Genomic DNA, 22,012 nt, shown 5'->3' with positions numbered 1-22,012 from the left:
GTGATTAGTGCAGAAAGATATTTTCATTTAATTTTTGTGCTGTAAATTAATTCTGTGAAAAGTGAGAAGTTAAAATTATTTCTCCACCAGTTCCTGCCGCTTATTTATTTAACTTGTGACTGATTTCATTTGGGTTAATGCAATGGATGCATTGGTTGGCTGCTGGACAGTAACATGGCCAAGATTTTGAAATCCAACAACACATTATGGGACCTGATGAACAGTGTTTTTCATGCACTATTCAAGTTTTCATTTGTGCAAGTGTATATGGAGGCTCAAGAGTTGATCTCTGGTGGAAACAACACTGGTTAACTTCATAATTAATCGTATATCTTCTTGGTAGGAAGCAGCAAGAAGAGCAGTGTGAGTGAGCAGAACATTTAAAGTAACATTTCCCCCAAAAAATATTTCAAGTCCTTCGACTCTTATAACAGTAGTCTGGTTTCTATACAAGATGTAAATAAGTTTTCGCGCCCTCCATTAACATTGTCAAAAGCGTAGTCTAAATCTGCAAATGTGGGTTTCCTTTCTTCAACAATTCCTCTTAGATGTGGTGTAAGGTCGATATTACTCATATCTTATTACATTTCTCCAGATCTAAAACCGATATTTTCCAAGGTTGGCTTCTACCAGTTTTTCTGTATTTCTGTTAATAATTCATGTCACTATTTTGCAACCGTGACTTACAAAACTGATGGTTTGGTAGTATGCACATCTGTCAGCACAAGTCTTCTTTTGAATTAGAACTATTGCATTCTTTTTGAAGTCTGAAGGTATTTCCCAAGTCTTCTACATCTTGCACACCAGTTTTATCATGGCTGACTCTTCGAAGGGTTTCAATAATTCTGAGAGAATGTCATCTAATTGTGGGGCTCTTATTCCCAGTTAAGTCTTTCAGTGCTCCATCAAATTCGTCTTATAATATTATCTCCCATCTCATCTTCACCCACTTCCTCTTCTCTTTCTGTAATATTATGCTCAGTTTTGTTTCCTGTATATAGACCCTCAACATATACTAAACCTTCACAGTGTTTGTGAGTGTTGTTGAAGAAAACAAGAAATTTTTCATTGGAAAGGGTGTAAAGCAAGATGACTCTGTATCTCCAAAATTATTTTCAGCAGTCCTAGTGATCTGAAAACAAAGGGAAACCAAATTCTGGGAAAGAGATGAATTATGAGATTTGCTGACGATACTGTTGTGTTAGAAAACAGTATAGAACAACGTCAAATATTGGTTAGTGAACTAGTGTTAGTCTGGTCTGAAATTGTCTAAGAGTGAACTATGATAAAACCAATATTGTGATGAATGAATGGACACTGGAGAGAAATATATCTGTTGGAAGTACATATCTGCAAAGGAACACAGACTATGTCTGTCCAGTTGAACTTCTAAATATGAAAGGAGAGCTAAGACAAGAAATATTTCGATGTTACTGGCAAGCTTATGGAAGATACTCTTCAGTTTTGAAGTCTGAGTTGTTGACTGAGCTGAAGGAAATGGTTTTTGACCAATGTATACTGCCAATAATAACATATGGTTGTGAGACATGGACATTAAATGAATTCATTATCAGAAAACTAAAAGTAACCAAAAGAAGAATGGAAATATCAATGTTGGGTTACTTGAAAAAAGACAGAAAGAAAGAAAGAATGCAGTTGGTATCAAGTGGACAACAAAGATCAGTGACATAATGAAAGACCCAAATGGCTCAGCTTGTGAAGGAGCCGTTCAAATAGAGCATGTTGTGCTGAGCTGTTCACTGTGATATTGTGTGAACAATTTTATTATTGGCCACAGTTTGAGGGTGTTAATTTACTCTGGTGAACCACTAGGAGTGATTGTTGCCGAGTTGGATCAGGATGTTGTGCAGGCTCTCCCAAGGCCGTCAGTAGTTACAATGGAATGTTGTCTACTCCCAGGGCCTTGTTTTGACTCAGGTCTTTCAGTGCTCTGTCAAACTCTTCACGCAGTATCGTATCTCCCATTTCATCTTCATCTACATCCTGTTCCATTTCCATAATATTGTCCTCAAGTACATCGCCCTTGTATAGACCCTCTATATACTCCTTCCACCTTTCTGCATTCCCTTCTTTGCTTAGAACTGGGTTGCCATCTGAGCTCTTGATATTCATGCAAGTGGTTCTCTTATCTCCAATGGTCTCTTTAATTTTCCTGTAGGCAGTATCTATCTTACCCCTAGTGAGATAAGCCTCTACATCCTTACATTTGTCCTCTAGCCATCCCTGCTTAGCCATTTTGCACTTCCTGTCAATCTCATTTTTGAGAAGTTTGTATTCCTTTTTGCCTGCTTCATTTACTGTGTTTTTATATTTTCTCCTTTCATCAATTAAATTCAATATTTCTTCTGTTACCCAAGGATTTCTACTAGCCCTCGTCTTTTTACCTACTTGATCCTCTGCTGCCTTCACTAGTTCATCCCTCAGAGCTACCCATTCTTCTTCTACTGTATTTCTTTCTTCTCTTATGCTCTCCCTGAAACTCTCTACAACCTCTGGTTCTTTCAGAATATCCAGGTCCCATCTCCTTAAATTCCCACCTTTTTGCAGATTCTTCAGTTTTAATCTACAGTTCATAACCAATGATTGTGGTCAGAGCCCACATCTGCCCCTGGAAATGTCTTACAATTTAAAACCTGGTTCCTAAATATCTGTCTTACCATTACATAATCTATCTGATACCGTCTAATATCTCCAGAATTCTTCCATGTATACAACCTTCTTTTATGATTCTTGAACCAAGTGTTATCTATGATTAAGTTATGCTCTGTGCAAAATTCTACCAGACGGCTTCCTCTTTCATTTCTCTCCCCCAATCCATATTCACCCACTATGTTTCCTTCTCTCCCTTTTCCTACTCTCGAATTCCAGTCACCCATGACTATTAAATTTTCGTCTCCCTTCACTACCTGAATAATTTCTTTTATCTCATCATACATTTCATCAATTTCTTCATCATCTGCAGAGCTAGTTGGCATATAAACTTCTACTACTGTGGTAGGCGTGGGCTTCGTGTCTATCTTGGCCACAATAATGCGTTCACTATGCTGTTGGTAGTAGCTTACCTGCACTCCTATTTTTTTATTCATTATTAAACCTACTCCTGCATTACCCCAATTTGATTTTGTATTTATAACCCTGTATTCACATGACCAAAAGTCTTGTTCCTCCTGCCATCGAACTTCACTAATTCCCACTATATCTAACTTCAACCTATCCATTACCCTTTTTAAATTTTCTAATCTACCTGCCCGATTAAGGGATCTGACATTCCACGCTCTGATCCGTAGAACGCCAGTTTTCTTTCTCCCGATAAAGACATCCTCTTGAGTAGTCCCCGCCCAGAGATCCGAATGGGAGACTATTTTACCTCCGGAATATTTTACCCAAGAGGACGCCATCATCATTTAACCATACAAGAAAGCTGCATGCCCTCTGGAAAAATTACGGCTTTAGTTTCCCCTTGCTTTCAGCCGTTCGCAGTACCAGCACAGCAAGGCCGTTTTGGTTAGTGTTGCAAGGCCAGATCAGTCAATCATCCAGACTTTTGCCCCTGCAACTACTGAAAAGGCTGCTGCCCCCTCTTCAGGAACCACATGTTTGTCTGGCCTCTCAACAGATACCCCTCCGTTGTGGTTGCACCTACAGTACGGCCATCTGCATCGCTGAGGCACGCAAGCCTCCCCACCAACAGCAAGGTCCATGGTTCATGGGGGCCACCTGTGAAAGCAATTATGTTGTATACCAACTCTGCTTCAGTCACTGCTAACTTTTTGTATCAGTATGACAACCAACCGACTGTCCAGCATAATGAATGGTCACCACCCAGCGGCACAACATGGAGCTGAGCACACCATACTTAATTTCAGTGGCTGGTTAACAACCTGGGCCATCTGGATCCTCCCCTCCACCACCAGCATGTTTGAGCAATGCAGATGGGAGTTACCCTTGAAATACATTCTTTGCTCCTGTAATTCTGATTTCCTTGATCTCCATTTACCCCTCTGTCTCCACAAAATCCACCAAAGTTTCCCCTTTCTCTGTCTTTCACTCCCTCTGAATCTGTGTCTCCACATCACCTTTATCAAGCACCACAGAGCACCCCACTTACTTCAGTACATGTGCAGCAGAAGCCTAGCCCTTTCATCTGTCCCTCTCACATTCCTAGCCAACAAACCTGCTGCCTTCCTTTGAGCTTGAAAATTTCTCGGGTGTTCAGCCGGGTAGCATCATCCAAAAGGTGCGATATTTTGGCAAACCGACTTCTTACCATCTTCTGGCATTCTTGGTGTCTGATTGATTTCTGATGAATGCCGACTTTATATATATAATCTCCACCCCTCTCCTGCAGCCTCCACCTGGGTGCTTCTGAGCTATTTGTCCCTCTACTCACTCCCCTCACCACAATCCCCACTACACCTAAATCTACCTGCCGCAGTGCGATCCTGGCATAGAGTACATGATGTAGGATCTCGAGCACGTATGCGCATGCTCATGTGGGTGGTTGGGTGTGGGGGGGGGAGCACGCACACTCATATAGGTGTGGTGGATGTGGGTCAATTTACTTACTTGTGCACCCATTGAAAAATATTTCCAAATTTTAATAATTATGTGATCTTCCTGTGTTTCATTTGGTATTTCTGCCATACTTAAGGAAGTTAGAAGCCTCCAGAGATTTAAACCCCATAACTCAGATTGTAGAAGTACAAGAAATGATGGAGAGCAAAACACAGCAGATTTATATCGCCTGCAGTTTTATAAGGATCTCTTCCATTCAGTGATCCTTACCCCAAATACAAGGCAGGCATATCATACACGGGGCATACGAGCTTAGGAAAGTAGCTCAGTTTTGCACAGTCATCTCTAAGGTTTTCTTTCAAGGAGGAGATTGAAATTTTTTGTGAACATACTTGGAACATTTAGCTATACATTGAGCCTACTCAATGTAGCCTCCATCAGCTGTGACAATCTGGCTCAGTGTTCTTTCCATGATGTAAATGCACTTTTGGTAAAATTCTGGGGATTGACTTTTACACCATTGCTTGACATAGGAAATAAGGTCTTTCTCACTATCAAATGTTTCACCGTGCAGGTGTGCCTTCAGATGACCAAAGATGTAAAAATCTGACGGAGTCGAGTCCGGGCTGTAGGTAGGATGTGGAACAATTTTCCAACCCACGTTCCTGATTTTCTCCTGCGTCATAAGGGCTGTATGGGGTTTGGCATTGTCATGGTATAGTCTGATGAGCTGACCCTGAAGTTGTGGTCTGTCGGTCTTGATGATGGCACGTCGCAGCTTTTCCAATGACAAACAGTAACAGTCCGACTAATTGTGGGGCCATGTTCCAAAAAGTCAATGAAAATGACACCACACTGATTCCAGAAGAAGGAGGCCATCACCTTTCAGCCTGCTGTTCGTGGAAGTCTTGGTTTCTTCTTCCGAGGGGAACCTGGATGACGCAACTTTGTGGATTGAGTTTTGCTCTCAGGTTCGGACAAAAACAACCATGTTTCATCCTGGGTAATGACGCCGTCAAAACACTGTTTCCAGTCTTCAGTAAAGGTCTCGCACACATTCTTCCTCATCATTTTCATTTCTCTTCTCAGTAATCTACTGGACATTAAAATTGCTACACAAAGAAGAAACGCAGATGATAAACGGGTATTCATTGGACAAATACGTTATACTAGAACTGACATGTGATTACATTTTCATGCAGTTTGGGTGCATAGATCCTGAGAAATCAGTACCCAGAACAACCACCTCTGGCCTTAATAACTGCCTTGATACGCCTGGGCATTGAGTCAAACAGAGCTTGGATGGTGTGTACGGTACAGCTGCCTATGCAGCTTGAACTCAATACCACAGTTCATCAAGATTAGTGACTGGCATATTGTGACAAGCCCGTTACTCGGCCACCATTAACCAGATGTTTTAAATTGGTGAGAGAGGTGGAGGCCAGGGCAGCAGTCGAACATTTTCTGTATCCAGAAAGGCCCGTACAGGGCATGCAACATGCGGTCATTAATTATCCTGCTGAAATGTAGGGTTCCTCAGGGATCGAATGAAGGGTAGAGCCATGCGTTGTAACACATCTGAAATGTAACGTCCACTGTTCAAAGTGCCGTCAATGCGAACAAGAGGTGACCGAGACGTGTAACCAATGGCACCCCATACCATCACGCCAGGTGATACGCCAGTATGGCGATGACGAATACACGCTTCCAATGTGCGTTCACTGCGATGTCGCCAAACATGGATGTGACCATCATGATGCTGTAAACAGAACCTGGATTCATCTGAAAAAATTACGTTTTGCCATTCGTGCACCCAGGTTCGTCGTTGAGTACACCATCGCAGGCGCTCATGTCTGTGATGCAGCGTCAAGGGTAACCGCAGCCATGGTCTCCGAGCTGATAGTCCATGATGCTGCAAATGTCGTCGAACTGTTCATGTAGATGTCTCCGAGCTGATAGTCCATGATGCTGCAAATGTCGTCGAACTGTTCGTGTAGATGGTTGTTGTCTTGCAAATGTCCCCATCTGTTGACTCAGGGATCGAGACGTGGCTGCACGATCCGTTACAGCCATGTGGATGAAATGCCTGTCATCTCGATTGCTAGTGTCACGAGGCCATTGGGATCCAGCACGGCATTCCTTATTACCCTCCTGAACCCACCGATTCCATATTCTGCTAACAGTCACTGGATCTCGGCCAACGCGAGCAGGAATTTCGTGATACGGTAAACTGCAATCGCTATAGGTCTCAATCCGACCTTTATCAAAGTCGGAAATGTGATGGTACACATTTCTCCTCCTTACATGAGGCATCACAACGTTTCACCAGGCAACGCCAGTCAACTGCTGTTTGTGTATGAGAAATCCGTTGGAAACTTTCCTCATGTCAGCACGTTGTAGGTGTCGCCACCATCGCCAACCTTGTGTGAATGCTCTGAAAAGCTACTCATTTGCATATCACAGCATCTTCCTGTCGCTTAAATTTCGTGTCTGTAGCACGTCATCTTCGTGGCGTAGCAATTTTAATGGCCAGTAGTGTAGGCACCCAATGTGCACAGATTTTTCTGTACCCTAGTGACTGTACCAGTGATACCACACTAACCAATGACAAACTAGTCATTTCAGCAAGCTGTCATGTCATCACACATCTGTCATTTTGGATGATTTGATCAATGGTCTCCTTATTCACATCTTTCACTGCCGGCGATGGTCTACTACTTCATGGATTGTCCAGTAGAGAGAAATCACCTTCTTTAAATCTCTGGAACCATCGCTGGATACTGCTGCGATGGCCCCCTTAGATTTGGGAAAACTTTCAGTTTTGCGTAATGAACTAGGAACAAATTAATGTCGCTGGACAGGATTGCAGATAATCATCACCACCGTTTCTCAATTGATGTTCAGTTCTTCTGCAATCATTTTCACAGATAATCTTCGATCAGATCATAAGAGTTCACGCACCCTGGCCAAGTTGACATCCGTCTGTGAGCTTGATGGTCATCCACTGTGATCTTCATCTTCAACATTCATTCTGCCTTCACTAAACATTTTATGCCAATGCTCTGGATATAACCTCTCCAAAAGCCTTCTGAAGCTTACCGTAAGTTGTTGTCGCGTTTTCACCCAATTTAACACAAAAAGAAATGGCATACTGTTGCGCAATATTATGCGATTCCATTTTCGTGATGAGAGACACAAACACATGTTAACTTATTACAGCACAACTCACGACTGAGCAGTTGCATCGATGTGCCGCTTGGACTAGAAGTAGCTTATAAACAGAGGTCAAAGATATTGTGCCTATGCAAGCCTGCAGGGTTGCCACATCTTGCAAGGAAAATCAGTCTCATTACTTCATTGTCACACCTCGTACATGGGTATAAATGTTTTTAAGCAGCATGATGCCCCATTTTGTCCAGTTTCTTTTGTTTATTGTATTTTGAAAGGCTGTTCACTATTTAAATCCTTGACATGCGTTGTGTGTTCATGAATTTGTAATGGGTAAACACTTGGCTACCCTGCTTTGTAAGAGTTTTCATGGCTGTTAGGAATTTGTATCGTTAAGATAAACTGATCAAGAATATTCAGTTATCTTGTTTTTCTGCAGAATTATTTTTAAGTAATTAGTGTGCTGCATAGTGAAACAAACAGGAGTAAAAGTGAATGAATTGGATGATGTATGTCCTTTAACACTGTGCAAAAATTATACACTAAATTTACTCATTGTTTAGGAAAACTATATTCATATATCAATGAGTGAATCAGCAGCTGCAGTTTGTAAATAACACAGATTAAGATTCCTCAGAGGAACTACTGTACACCAGCAAATCTCATTTTAGAATGTCTAAGTTTTTGTGACATGATTTGGAATTGATAATTACATTTTGACACTTAGGCACTTCCTTCGCTAGCGTGTCAACCAATATTAACTTTATAGTAAATTTACTGTAAATTTTCTTTCACTGACTTTAAATAATGGAAAGGAAATTACTGACCATAAAGAATTAACATTGGATTGAGGATAGTTGTAAAAACAGTATGTAAATCAGCAGTTAATCTTGGGCTCTTTATCAGACTAGTTTACACAATTTGTAGCCATGACTAGATTCTATGCCTTCTTGAGGATATTTACAGACCCTAATCAAATGAGAATATTGTATTTTCTAGAATAGTTAAACTACTGCTACTCTTATTGCTATTCATCGTGCTGGCTTTACTGCCCAAATCTCTGTTCCTACCACTTTTTACTAATAAACTTCTGTGCCCTGTTGTTCTTTCTGTATTCATTTCCTGACATATTCTCATCTGATATTTCTTGTTTTTGACCCTCTTCATTAATATTATTTTATTATGACATGTTTGTTGTATTTACCTATCTTATTTTTCCATTCAGGCATTGTTGACAGCTCATAACAAAATTCATTCTCACTAACTTCTGTGGCTGCAGCCACAGTTGATTATGTTTTCACATGGACTCATAATGCCATCTTATTCTGTCATTGTCAAGTGGGTTTTTAGTGCCTAAGTTAAACATATATCATTGTATAACTATTGAAACTGTAGTAGTGAGATAGCTAATGAATGTCAATGTAACATTGGAGCAGCCACCTACGACGTAGCAAAATTCTTGGCATCTTTGCTCAAACCAATGATAGGCAAGTGTGCACATCACATAAAGAATTCTGGTGATTTTATCAGTCGACTTCAGTTGCTACAACTGCAAAGTAGTGACTTATTGGTCAGTCTTGATGTGGTTTCACTGTTCACAAAGGTGCCTCTGGTGGACTCACTACACCTCATTGGCAATATGTTTGGTGCAGACATTACAGCGTTGTTTGAGCACACTCTCTCCTCTACATATTTTATGTTTAACAACGAATTTTATGAACAATCTGACGGTGTTGCCATGGGGAGTCCTTTGTCTCCCCTGGTGGCCGATCTTTTTATGGAGGATTTTGAGGAGAGAGCACTCGACTCTGCCACTTACCAACAGTATTTTGGCGGTACGTTGACAACACTTTTATAGTGTGGACTCATGGTCTGGACCGTCTCCAAGAATTTTTACGTCACATGAACTCCATACATGAAAACATAAAGTTTACGATGGAGATAGAGAAAGATGGTTGTCTGCCATTTTTAGACGTCTTGGTGCGACGGAAGAGTGATGGCACACTTGGTCACTCGGTGTACAGAAAGCCCACTCATACAGACCTGTATCTACAAGCTACTAGTTCCCACCACCCAGCACAAACAATGGGCATTCTCAAAACCTTGATCCACCATGCCCATACTATCTCTGACGCCAGCAGTCTTCAAGCGGAACTGGAGCACCTGCAAAAAGTATTTTTGAAGAATGGCTTTTCACCTAGGCAAGTGAACAGAGTGATGAATACCTACAAACGACGGAACAAGGAAGAGGAAGAGGCCTTCAGGTCGACTGTTTATCTACCATTTATTGGGAATATTTCTTCACAGATAGGCAGAATATTGAGAAAGTATCAAGTGAGAGTCATCTTCCGCCCTCCTTCCAAAATTTCATCACTGGTGGGATCCGTTAAAGACGACCTGGGCCTGCGTAAACCAGGTGTTTACAAAATTCCGTGTGAATGCGGCAAGTCATGTACAGGGCAAAAAACACGAACTGTGCAGGAACGCATTGTGGAACACCAACGGCATTCTCGCCTTCTCCAACCCACCAAGTCCGCAATCGCCGAACATTGTATTTCCACAGACCATTCCATGAATTACGACGACACAAAAATTTTGGCCCCTACATCAAACTTTTGGAGCTCGATTATCAATGAATCTGTGGAAATAAGATTGTCTGACAACAAGACTCTCATGAATCGAGATGGCGGTTATCAGCTAAACTCTGCTTGGAATCCTGTTATAGAGAAACTTCGTAGTCGACATAGTTATCTGCATAAAGATGGAAATCGACCTGACACCGATACGCCAGGCTTTCACAGTGGAGAGCGCGAGACGCAGCGCACGGAGCCATTATGAACGCGCACGCTGAGCAGCACATGCACAATGTCACCTCAGTAAGGCTTCAATTATTGGAGCTCAGTGCGTACTCGCCAGTACTACTACAGTGGCACTCGCCTGAAGATGGCCAGAAGACTGCGCCGAAATATCATGGCAGGACGTTTCTGATATCCGGCAGTTCTCCCGTGTTTTTATGGAACAATGTCATTCTTCTGTCTCAAAATTACTGCTGTGTTTCATCATTTACTGAGTATCTTGTGCATCTTATATTACTGTTTCATGACAAGTGCTCTTGTGCTTTTATTTTTGTGTACTGAAAGTTACCTGTTCAAGTGACCTGTAACACTTCTCTCTATTTCCTACACGTTTTCTCTTTCTTTACTTTAATTTGCATCCCTTTCGTATTATTCCATTTCATTTCCCACATTTTTCATTCTGATCCTTACAGGTAATACGAGCTTTCGTACAGGGTGTGTTGTGATACTCAGTCTGAAGACTGGTTTGATGCAACTCTCAGTGCTACTCTATTCTGTGCAAACCTCTCATTTCCAAATAACTACTGCAACCCACATCCTTCTGAATCTGCTAACTGTATTCACCTCTTGGTCTCTCTCTCTGCAATTTTTAACCTCCACACTTCCCTCCAGTACAAAATGGTGATCCCTTGATGTCTCAGAATGTATTCTATCAACCTATCCCTTCTTCTAGTCAGGTTGTGCACAGATGTCTTGTCTCTCCAACTCTATTCAGTATCTCCTCATTAGTTAGGTGATCTGCCCATCTGTTCTTCAGCATTCTTCTGTAACGCCAAATTTCAAAAGCTTCTATTCTCTTCTTGTCTAAACTGTTTATTGTCCATGCTTCACTTCCATACATGGCTGCATTCCATACAAATACCTTCAGAAAATACTTCCTAACACTTAATTCTATATTCTATGTTAGCAAATTCCTCTTCTTCAGAAATGCTCTTTCTTGCTATTGCTATTTTACATTTTATATCCTCCCTACTTCGGCCACCATCAGTTATTTTGCTACCCACATAACAAAATTCATCTACTACTTTTAGTGTTTCATTTCCTAATCTAATTCTGTCAGCATCATGTGATTTAATTCATCTACATTTCATTGTCCCTGTTTTGCTTTTGTTTATGTTAATCTTAGATCCTCCTTTCAATAAACTGTCCATTCCATTCAGCTGCTCTTCAAGTCTTTTGCTCTTTCTGACACAATTACAATGTCATCAGCAATGCTTAAAGTTTTTATTTCTTCTCCCTGATATTTAATTCCTAATCCAAATTTTTCTTTGGTTTCCTTAATTCCTTGCTCGGTGTACAGATTGAATGACATCAGCGATAGTCTACAACACTGTCTCACTCCATTTTCAACCACTGCTTCTTTTTCATGCCACTTGACTTTTAAATAAGTGCCATGTGGTTTCCGTATCAGCTGTAAATAACATTTTTCTCCTTGTATTTTACCCCTGATATCTTCAAGATTTCAAAGAAATTATTCTGGTCAATATGGTTAAGAACTTTCTCGAAGCCTCCTAATGCTATAAACATAGGTTTGTCTTTCCTGAACCTATCTTCTAAGAGAAGTCGTAGAACCAGTGTTTTGTTGTGTGTTCCCGCATTTCTACGAAACCCAAACTGATCTTCCCTAAGATTGGCTTCTACCAGTTTTTCTATTCTTCTGTAAAGAATTCTTGTTTGCATTTTGCAACCGTGACTACTAAAGTGATAGTTCGGTAAAATTCTCACCTGTCTGCATCTGCTTTCTTTCAAATTTGAATTATTAGATTCTTCTTGAAGTATGAGGGTATTTCACATGTCCATACGTCTTGCACACCAGATGACAGAGTTTTATTGTGGCTGGCTCTGCTAAGGTTATTAGTAGATCTGATGGAATGTCACCTACTCCTGGAACCGTGTTCTGGTGTAGGCCTTTCAGTGGTCTGTCAAATTCCTCTTGCAATATCATATCTTCCATCTCGTCTTCATCTACGTGCTCTTCCATTTCTATAATACTGCCTTCAAGTACATCTCCCTTGTAGAGACCCTCTGTATAATCCTTCCTCCCTTCAACTTTCCCCTCTTTGCTTAGAACTAGTGTTCCATCAGAGCTCTTGATACTCATGCAGCTGCTTCTCTTTTCTCCAAAGGCCTCTTTAATTTTTATTTCTCGTCTTCATCTACGTGCTCTTCCATTTCTATAATACTGCCTTCAAGTACATCTCCCTTGTAGAGACCCTCTGTATAATCCTTCCTCCCTTCAACTTTCCCCTCTTTGCTTAGAACTAGTGTTCCATCAGAGCTCTTGATACTCATGCAGCTGCTTCTCTTTTCTCCAAAGGCCTCTTTAATTTTTATTTCCTCTAATGATATATGCTTCTTTATCCTTATATTTGTCCTCTAGCCATTCCTGCTTAGCCATTTTGCATTTCCTGTCAGTCCAGTTTTTGAGACATTAGTATTCCTTTTGCCCACTTCATTTGGCTGGCTTACCATGATATAATTCATATATACATTTCATCACCAGCTGCAGAGCTAATTGGTGTATGAACTGGAGCTACTGTGGTGAGTGTAAGCTTTCTGTCTATCTTGGCTACAATAACACATTCACTATGCTGTTCATAATAGCTAATCAGCATTCCTATTATCTTATTCATTGTTCAACTTACTACTGCACTATACCTATTTGATTTCATATTTGTAACTCTATATTCACCTGACCATAAGTTCTGTTTCTCCTGCCACTGAACTTCACTAATTACCTCTATATCTAATTCTAAACTATCAATTTCCTGTTTTGAATTTTCTAACCTATCTGCCCAACATTCCACACACTGATGTGTAGAAAACCACTTTTGTTTTTCCTGATGATGATGTCTTGAGAAGTCCCCACCCAGAGATTGGAATGGGTGACTATTTTACATGTGGAATATTTTACCCAAGATGATGCCATCGCCATTTAACCATATAGTAGAGCTGCATGCCCTCAGGAAAAATTATGGCTGTAGTTTCCCCATGCTTTCAGCCATTTGCAGTACCAACTTAACAACCTTTTTCGTTGTTCCAGGGGCAACAGTCTGGGACTGATTTGACCTTGTAACATCAACCAAAATGACCTTGCATACAGTATGTTCCATTTAAATATTCCTTCTCTCATCGTATGATTAACATGTGCCGGATTGCTTTCATAAATCATCTTCTTGACTGTAATGGTGTTAAGACTGTACACTACTGTGGCTGCAATGGGTGATTAGTTTCAGTCTTTATTTTCACAAATATGTTTCTTGTGTGTGTGTGTGTGTGTGTGTGTGTGTGTGTGTGTGTGTGTGTGAGATAGTTATTTACTTTTAATTGTATAGTAAACCTATCTTTAAGGACCCCCTGCAGATGTCTTTTTATGTATAATTGTAGTGAAATAATGCAAATATTTTTAATAACTGTTTGAGACCCTCTTTACAGGGAGATGATGATGATGCTACCATGGCAAGATCAAGAGGTCGACGTAATGAAAATCAGGATTATGATGAACCTGAAGAAGAGGAGGAAGCTTTCATTAGAGGTATGGATGGTGCTGTATTAAAAATAGCTGTTGGAATTTGCAAGTGAACATTGAGTTTAAAACTCATGGTTTTGGTGATTGTTTTCCAGCTGTTAATTTGACTGTAGATTATCTGGCCATACTGTAACGTGTGGACCGGAATTCACTTTTGACATTTTGTGCTTAGAAATAATTTTTTTACACATTAATATAGGGAGATATCTATTTTTGACAAAATTGACATCTATACTTTTTTTATTTGTAAATGATTAGATGCAAATTTAAAAGACTGGGACACTACATGCCTGAAGATGAAATAGTGTTCTGAAATTGATTCTTTAAAAAAAGTGGTTTTTGGGGAGCATTTTGGCTGGAATGTTTACTTTTGCAAAAACTGCAACAGCTGTTTCCTGAAAAAGTCTTTGCTTCTTTTTTCTTTTGGCTCTGTTCGGGCTTTCAACAAATGACTGTTTCTGGTAAAAAGTGATAGCATTTTCCTGCAGCTGTTTCTCAACGTTATTTTTTCTGTTCACACAGTTCAATAACCACAAAGTCTGCAAAATATTAATTTGCCATTTCATGGGCATTGATAGCCGTATGACCCATACTTGAAAGTTTCATGGATAGAATAAACAAGGCACGTCGTCTAGAAGCAGAACAGACAATATCTCTCGTCACATGTTAGGGGAATAATACAGGCATACTTGAAATAGGTTTGATAGACTTTGTTTTCCAGTCGGTATTGTGCAGAGTGCGGACACTAAACTGGCAGTCAGCAGCCTGTGTAAAGAAACTACAATTATGATTGCCAGAAGGGGCAGAAGCAGTGTGGGGAAATGAGCCCTGCCTCCCTCTCGTGGAGCAGCAGGATACGCCTGTGTCCTGAATTTCTACAAAAACAGAAGCAACACATGCTCATTGGAATTGCTGATCCCTTCTGGTGTTGTGTGTGTGATAATGAAACTCAGTGATACACCAGGATTAGGCTCTTCACATTAAAGACTGAAATCTGCCAGTATTTGGCACAACCCCAGTTCAGTACACCTGCAGCTTAAAACTGCCACATTAAACATGTCCGCATTATACCAACTTCTGAACTTTAGCTAGCAGGCAGACGTATGTGTTTCTTTGTTTTAACATGTTTGATCCCATGGCTGAGTATTATGGTGCATTATGTGGCTTGTAACTTATACAGACCATTCAGCTGTCCATGACGCATGGCATCACAGCATCAGAAACAATGGTAATTCATTGCAATTATGCATGTTTTATTTTGCGTTATGCATATTATCTTTTGAAATTGGGCTTTTTAAAATGATGTGCAATACTAGTAACCAAAATTTTGTTACATTAGAAAATGAAGCTATTTCAAACTCTCTCATAAAATACTTCATCTGTATACAATTTGTTATCAAATAGCACTTTTTAGATCTTTTGCCTTTTAAGCATTTTAAGGCAGAATTCGTATTTATTGCAAAATGCGAATTTCCCATGTCCCAATCCAATATCTACAGTTATTAATTAAAAAATATAAGAATACTGTCCTTCAAGAATAAATGTCCTTTAATATTTGCTTCTCATTAATTTTAGAGTTTTGGTAAATGATTTTTGCAACTTTATTGTACAGTAACAGACTTGCTCCCACCGTCTAGTGAAAAAACTCTCTCAACACAATTTCTGCATCAACAGTTAATGGGGTATGTTGCACATAATGTACTAAAAGAAGGAATTGTCCATATAGCAATGTAACTGTTTGGCTTTTGGGACAATATTTCTTCTGTTGGAACCAGAAATGGTTTTTTGGGTTTGAAGGTAGTTTGATTCCTTGAAGTGGCTGGTATTAGGCATTACTTCTCATCAAAGAAATACCTTGTAAACTCTTTTAACTATTGTTTTATGCAAAACAGAAGAGACAAAAATGCAGATTTATGTAATAAATGCTGTTTACGATGAATTACATCCAGATGAATGATTTTGTAAGAGACAGTTTGAAATAGCTTCACATTTTCTGCATGTAAATATTGAAAAAGTAATCAATTTTCTTTTACTGGTATTACACATCTGACAAAGCCCAATCTGGAAAGAGAGTGAGCATAAGAATGTATTTGTGGAGAGGAAAAAAAAAAAGGGGGGGGGGTCGCACCTGTGCACAAATGCAACAATGTGTCAGTGCACTTGTTAGTTACAGCCAAGGCCCACATCTAACAGTGGGCAGATGAATGGCCTCTCTAAGACAGATGTCATCTGTGGCAGTGCAGGACTCAGATTGCCAAACTAGGCAAGCAATTGTGCAGCAACTCTTTGCAAATGCTTTGTGCACTCTGCTTTACATTGTGAGAAGCTTGTCATTTGTTTTTCTTATTTTAATATCTATTACATGGTTGGAGTATGATTCTCATGATGTCAGAAGGGATTGGTGATCCATGTGTCAGTTCTGCTTTTGCAGAAACATTGAACATTGGTGTAGGTGGCTAACCTGCTTGCTCCCCCTCCGCTCTTTGTATATTGAATGTTATAAGTTCTCACTTGTTTATGTTTGTGTGGCCACCTGCTATTTTGACCAAGCCATGAGTGTTCCTGGAAACCGTACAGCTCAAATAGTTATTTTTGGTTGTACTTCCACTCTACATACTTTGTTGGTTCTATCTGTAGTGTTGCCAAGTATGGGTTATATGGCCCACAAAATGGCTCTGCAATATCAGGGCTTATATGCTATGGATTCAAAATCAGTGTCCTGCAGTATTTGCAATTGTCGAAGTGTGTGAGAAGAGAAACACAATGTCGAGAAAGCCTTAAGTCAGAGCAGCAGTCTGTTCCCAGTGAGAAAATGCTGCTGCTCCTCAGCGGAAACACTCATTTGCTGAAAGCTTAAATATGTAAAAAAAAAAGCTATTTTAGAGAAAAAAAACCTATTGAAATTTATGCAGAAACAAATATTCCACTCGGAAAGCTCTTACTGTAGAGAATAAAAACTGGTTATTCTCTTTTACTATTTTTATCTCCAGTAATTTCTGTCTTTTCTGTTGTAATCAATTTTGTCTTCATGGAAATGGTGTGGCACACTTGTAAATTTATATGTGAAAATATTTGAAGATAGAGAGAGAGAGAGAGAGAGAGAGAGAGAGAGAGAGAGAGAGAGACTCTTATTATGTTAGTAATAGTTGCTCCATTTTCAGCTCCCTACTCATTCCGTTAGTGAAAGGAGGTTTAATTAGTTACTTCATGCCCCCTTGGTTACTTTGTATGATTTCTGTTGTAACAATGTTACAAATCACATTTTAGGTGGCTTATATACTAAGATTATCAATACCTGCGACAGATAGACTTAATAGTGCAAACAGACATAATTTATTGTTTTCTTTCATACACATTATTGTTTATAAAAGCTAATAAATTATGATACAAACTTGCTGACCAATGTATTACCTTCAGACAGTGAAGTGTATGGCACTGGTGATTTGTCCATCCTGCAGCCCAAGAAAAAAGTTTTAATCACTCAAGTAGATCTCCAGTGTGAATAATCTTGGTTTGCCCTGATATCTGAGTGGAGTTTCAGCCATGATGAAAAGAAGACCACCAAAATTTTGGACTTTCTGAGGGTCGTCCCCCCCCCCCCCCCCCCCCCCCCCCAAACTACGCCGAGACTAAGTGTTTAATTGAAAAAGCCAGTGTAACCAAAAATGTGGATCATTAAATTCTGTGTTGGTTGAGTACCAGAAGTTTGTTATTGGAATAAATTTACCTATAGAAATGCTAGTGAGAAAATAGTAATTTTTTCACACTTGGGAGGGGGGGGGGGGGGGGGGCAGGCACCAATTTTATGCAAAATTTTATGGGCGAAATGTTGGAGAGTATTAAACTGCAAAATTTCAGAGAAGAAATTGAGTCCTACTTTCAAAGTGTAGGGCATCTAAGATCACAATGCACAACAAGGTAGTCCCTGTCAATGGGGAAACGGTTTTTTGCAGAATAGCATTCCACAGAAAGTACTATGAAGGGCTTCAGCACTTTCTGAGTATGAGCTGGCCCGATATCCTATATGCTTTATGATTTAGGTATGTTGGAAACAAAAAAGCTCTGGTTCACATGTAGCTTGATGCCATTCAAGATTCAGTTGACTTTGAAAAAGCAAAGTTTGTTGTAGATGGATGATTTTTGTTGTGTAGAGTGGCATGGGAGGCAAAAGAACTATTTTCTTACACAATTACGAATTATGCAGATTGGTATGAAAGATAATCTGTTGTGACAATTGATAGGTCCGTGAAATCAGCTAACAGTTGCAAAGCATCACCAAAAAGACTGTACCAACCGTCATGCTGAATGAAACGTTAGTAACCAAGGCCAAGGGTTTGTTTTTGCTTATTTGATAGCACAACTTGAGAGTGAGTGCTTCGTTACTAAGCAAACCGCTGAGGACACCGACACTCTGATTGTAGCTACTGCTGTTGATATTGCTCAGCACTCTGTGTTGTCATTGGGGAGGACATAGACTTGTTCGTGATTCTGACTGCTTCAGTCCCATTGTCCCCTAACATTTTTGTAGTGAAGCCAGGCAATGGAAGACAAGACACCATAGTCTACAGCACCCTAAATTTCAAGTTGTCTCAAGTATCGAAAGATAAACTTTCAGTTACTGTATTCCTTCAGTGGCTGCGATGTCACTTCATCATTTTTTGACAAATGAAAACAAATTCCTCAAGGCATTGGAAATGTAAAAAAAAAAAAGTACAGAAAGCTGCAGAGATATTCAGCAATTCCAGTGCTTATCCTGATACAACTTATAAGTCTGGACAGAAGTTTATAGCAGCCACATACTATGAAGATTAAACAGAGCTGTTAAATGTTGTTCACTATTGAATCTTTGAAAGACATCATTCAACCTTACCTCTTAGCCTCCTACAAAAGCAGCCGCTCAACAGCTTTCTGGAGTATGCATTTGCTAGTGCGAGCTTGGAAAAATGACCTTTTAGATCCACTGCAATTAGGCTGGAAGCCTTCAAAATTCGACTTCTTAGCAGTTTCCACTACCAAAGAAGCAGCAAATGCAGAACCATGGAAAGCTATTTTTTCCACATGTGGCACAGGAAAAACAGCATTAGGTTTTGCAAAAAATGCAATGGCCAATCCTGCTCCAGTGTTTCAACTGATATCCCTATTATTGACACTGATGACAGTGACACAGGTAATGACATTTGGGAAAAACAAGTAAGAGATTTATCTGAGAATATCTATACACAAGAAACAGAAAAATTAGAGTTTGGACTCTTATCCTTCAAGCGTTTGAAGAATTAATACTGTAAAATTAAGAAAAACTGATGGTATGTAACTAAACATTAATATTGTACTCCAAATTAACACATTTTTTTATTACTGTAAGTCAGTTTTTTATAATCTAACACAATTTATTGTTAATTGAATTAAGTTTCTTTATTCATAATAAGACAGTAATAAACCTAATGTATTTATTTTCATTATTATTCTTTTAAACCAGTTTTTGACTCATTATACAACATTATATTGTTAATTCCATAGTTTTCAAAACTTTTATCTTGATAATATGTCAGTCGGGGATTATGTACCAGTAGCAAAAAATTAAAAAAAAATTAATATTGGAAAAATTCGTTGAATGGAAAGTGGAAATTTGATTATGTAAATTGAAGGTGGAGCAGGGAAAAAGGCAAGGAAAGGAAAGAGACTATTGATGTCAGCTGCATCAGGACTTTATGCGAAATCAACTGCATTGAGAGAAAATGTGTGCTGGACTGGGATTTGAACACGGGATATCCTCCATACTAGGCAACTGCGTTACCCAATGTGGCACCCAGACACAGTGTTTATCGCATTTCCACGGCTATCTAGGCATGCCTCCACCAACCTACATTCCCACCTAGCATCACCTACCCGCAGTCCCCGTCCATGCCCTCCATGCTCACTACTTTGAGATTCCCACAGTAGGTCAATCGTAAATGTGCATCCACACTGAAGATGGTGAATTCATTGCCCACTGAGGTGAATCAATTATATGGATGTATGGTGTTTGTTCTTTCGGACATGTCTGAAAGAACAGACACCATGTGGAATCTGCAGCTATGATACATATTATGTAAATTGGTGGAGGAGGGAAAGGGGGGGGGGGTAGAAAAGGAAAGGGAAGTAACTATTGATGTCAACTGCATCAGAACTTCATGCAGAATCAGCAGCAATGAGTGAAAACGTGTGCTGGTCTGGGTTTTGAACCAGGGATCTCTTGCTTACTAGGTGCCTGCGTTACTCACTGTGCCACCTGGTCTCAGTGTTTATCGCAGTTGCGTGGACTGTCTTGGCTGACCCACATTCCCACCTAGCGCCACATATCCGCAGTCCCCGTTCATGAGACTCCCATGAGAGGTCAAACATAATTGTGCAACTGCACTGAACGGGTTGGATTCATTGCCCATCGAGGCAATGCATGGTTCTCCCTGACATGTCCAAAGCAAGACACCACGAATTCATGTAAACAGAAAGTTGACATTGGTTGTTAATCATATAATTTACATAATTTAATAATGGCTATTTTATGTACCAGGTAGATTTTTTGTCACTTTCTTTGACTTTTCGAAAACAAAATTTGACACGCTATAGCTTTTCTCCTAAAAAAAATTTGCATCAAATTGGTCAGTTCCCAAACGCTGCACATTTCATACTAGTGAAACGAATGTTACCTAAAAGTGTGAAAAATTTTCAATAGGAAAATTTAATCAATCAGAAAAGTTTTGGTACTCAGTCGATGCACAATTTAATGCTCCACATTTTCGATAACCTTCACTTTTTTGATTAAACACTTAGTTTCAGAGTAATTTGAAGTAAAAAAAGACCCTGATAAAGTCCAAAATTTTGGTAGTTTTCTTTTCATTGCAACTGAAGCTCCTCTCAGAAATCCGAGAAAATACAAGTTACTCATATCAGAGCCCTACTTGGGCGATAAAAACAGTTTTCAGAATTCCACAAATTTTTGGAAGGCAGACTCCCATTTGGAGCTAATTTTACTGGCCTACCTTGTCCGTACCACAGGTGGGTCCCTCTCATCCTGTGAGCTGAGTGGCCTGCCCTTCGTTTAACCCTCTCCAACCTATCCTTATCTCTGCCCTCAGGAAGGAACTATTAGTTCTGAAAGCTAAGAAGTGTATTACTTTCACATTTGTCTGTCAGCTGTACTAAACATTTACTTCCTGTAGGTAAGTACCAGCCAGTAATCCATTCTCATACTATATAAGTTTTGTCAATTGAATTTTCCTTCGATACATTGTTGTTTTTAGTGTTCAGTATGTAGTTTCATTGCATTCACATTTGGTGTAGTATTTTATGAAACTGTAAACTGCATAGAATTTTTTAATCTGTCTACTCTTAAAAATAATTATGGAAAGTTATATTAAATATACCCCAATGTTAAATTTCAGAAGACTCAGAAGATGAAGGAATAGATAATGAAGGAGCTGAAGAAGATGCTGTTGATGGGGCAAATGAAGAGGAGGCAGATGATGATCAGGTAGCAATTTACTGTATCAGAAGGGCATGTATGTAAATGTGGTATGTATTAAACAGAACGCCAAATAGAAGAGGAGAGCTATGTACAGGCACATAGAAAAGGATGATTTTTTGACATGTGGGGAAACTTTTTTGTTGTTGAACTGATTGCATTATGCAATCAAGATCTTGAAGAATAATCATATTTTCATCTGTTCCAAACTGAAAGTCTGAGATCCATAACATCAGAGAATTTGAGTTAAATACGATGTAGAATTGTCCACTCGTGAGTCAAGTACTGATCAACCATCTGTACAGCTTCGTTAAGAGATAAGGGTTACTAAGTTTGTAATGAACCAGTTGTTAATTTTTCTTAACTGCTTATTTATTTGCAACATAACAAAAATAAGAGTATGTTTTTTTTTTATAAAGGTGG

General features: G+C 39.5%; 1 protein-coding gene across 1 annotated transcript in view; it reads left to right on the top strand.

Moving 5' to 3' along the window:
• The window catches only part of LOC124776695 (DNA-directed RNA polymerase I subunit RPA1), a 307,614-nt gene that overhangs the window by 194,313 nt on the left and 91,289 nt on the right, over positions 1–22,012 (top strand). Inside the window, exons 23-24 of the mRNA XM_047251802.1 lie at positions 13,995–14,094; positions 21,510–21,598. Coding sequence (XP_047107758.1) covers positions 13,995–14,094; positions 21,510–21,598 — 189 coding nt within the window. The remainder of the gene's footprint in view (positions 1–13,994; positions 14,095–21,509; positions 21,599–22,012) is intronic.

The sequence above is a fragment of the Schistocerca piceifrons genome, chromosome 1, assembly GCF_021461385.2.
Source record: "Schistocerca piceifrons isolate TAMUIC-IGC-003096 chromosome 1, iqSchPice1.1, whole genome shotgun sequence".
Taxonomy (NCBI): domain Eukaryota; kingdom Metazoa; phylum Arthropoda; class Insecta; order Orthoptera; family Acrididae; genus Schistocerca; species Schistocerca piceifrons.
This window is presented reverse-complemented; position numbering and strand designations above follow the sequence as displayed.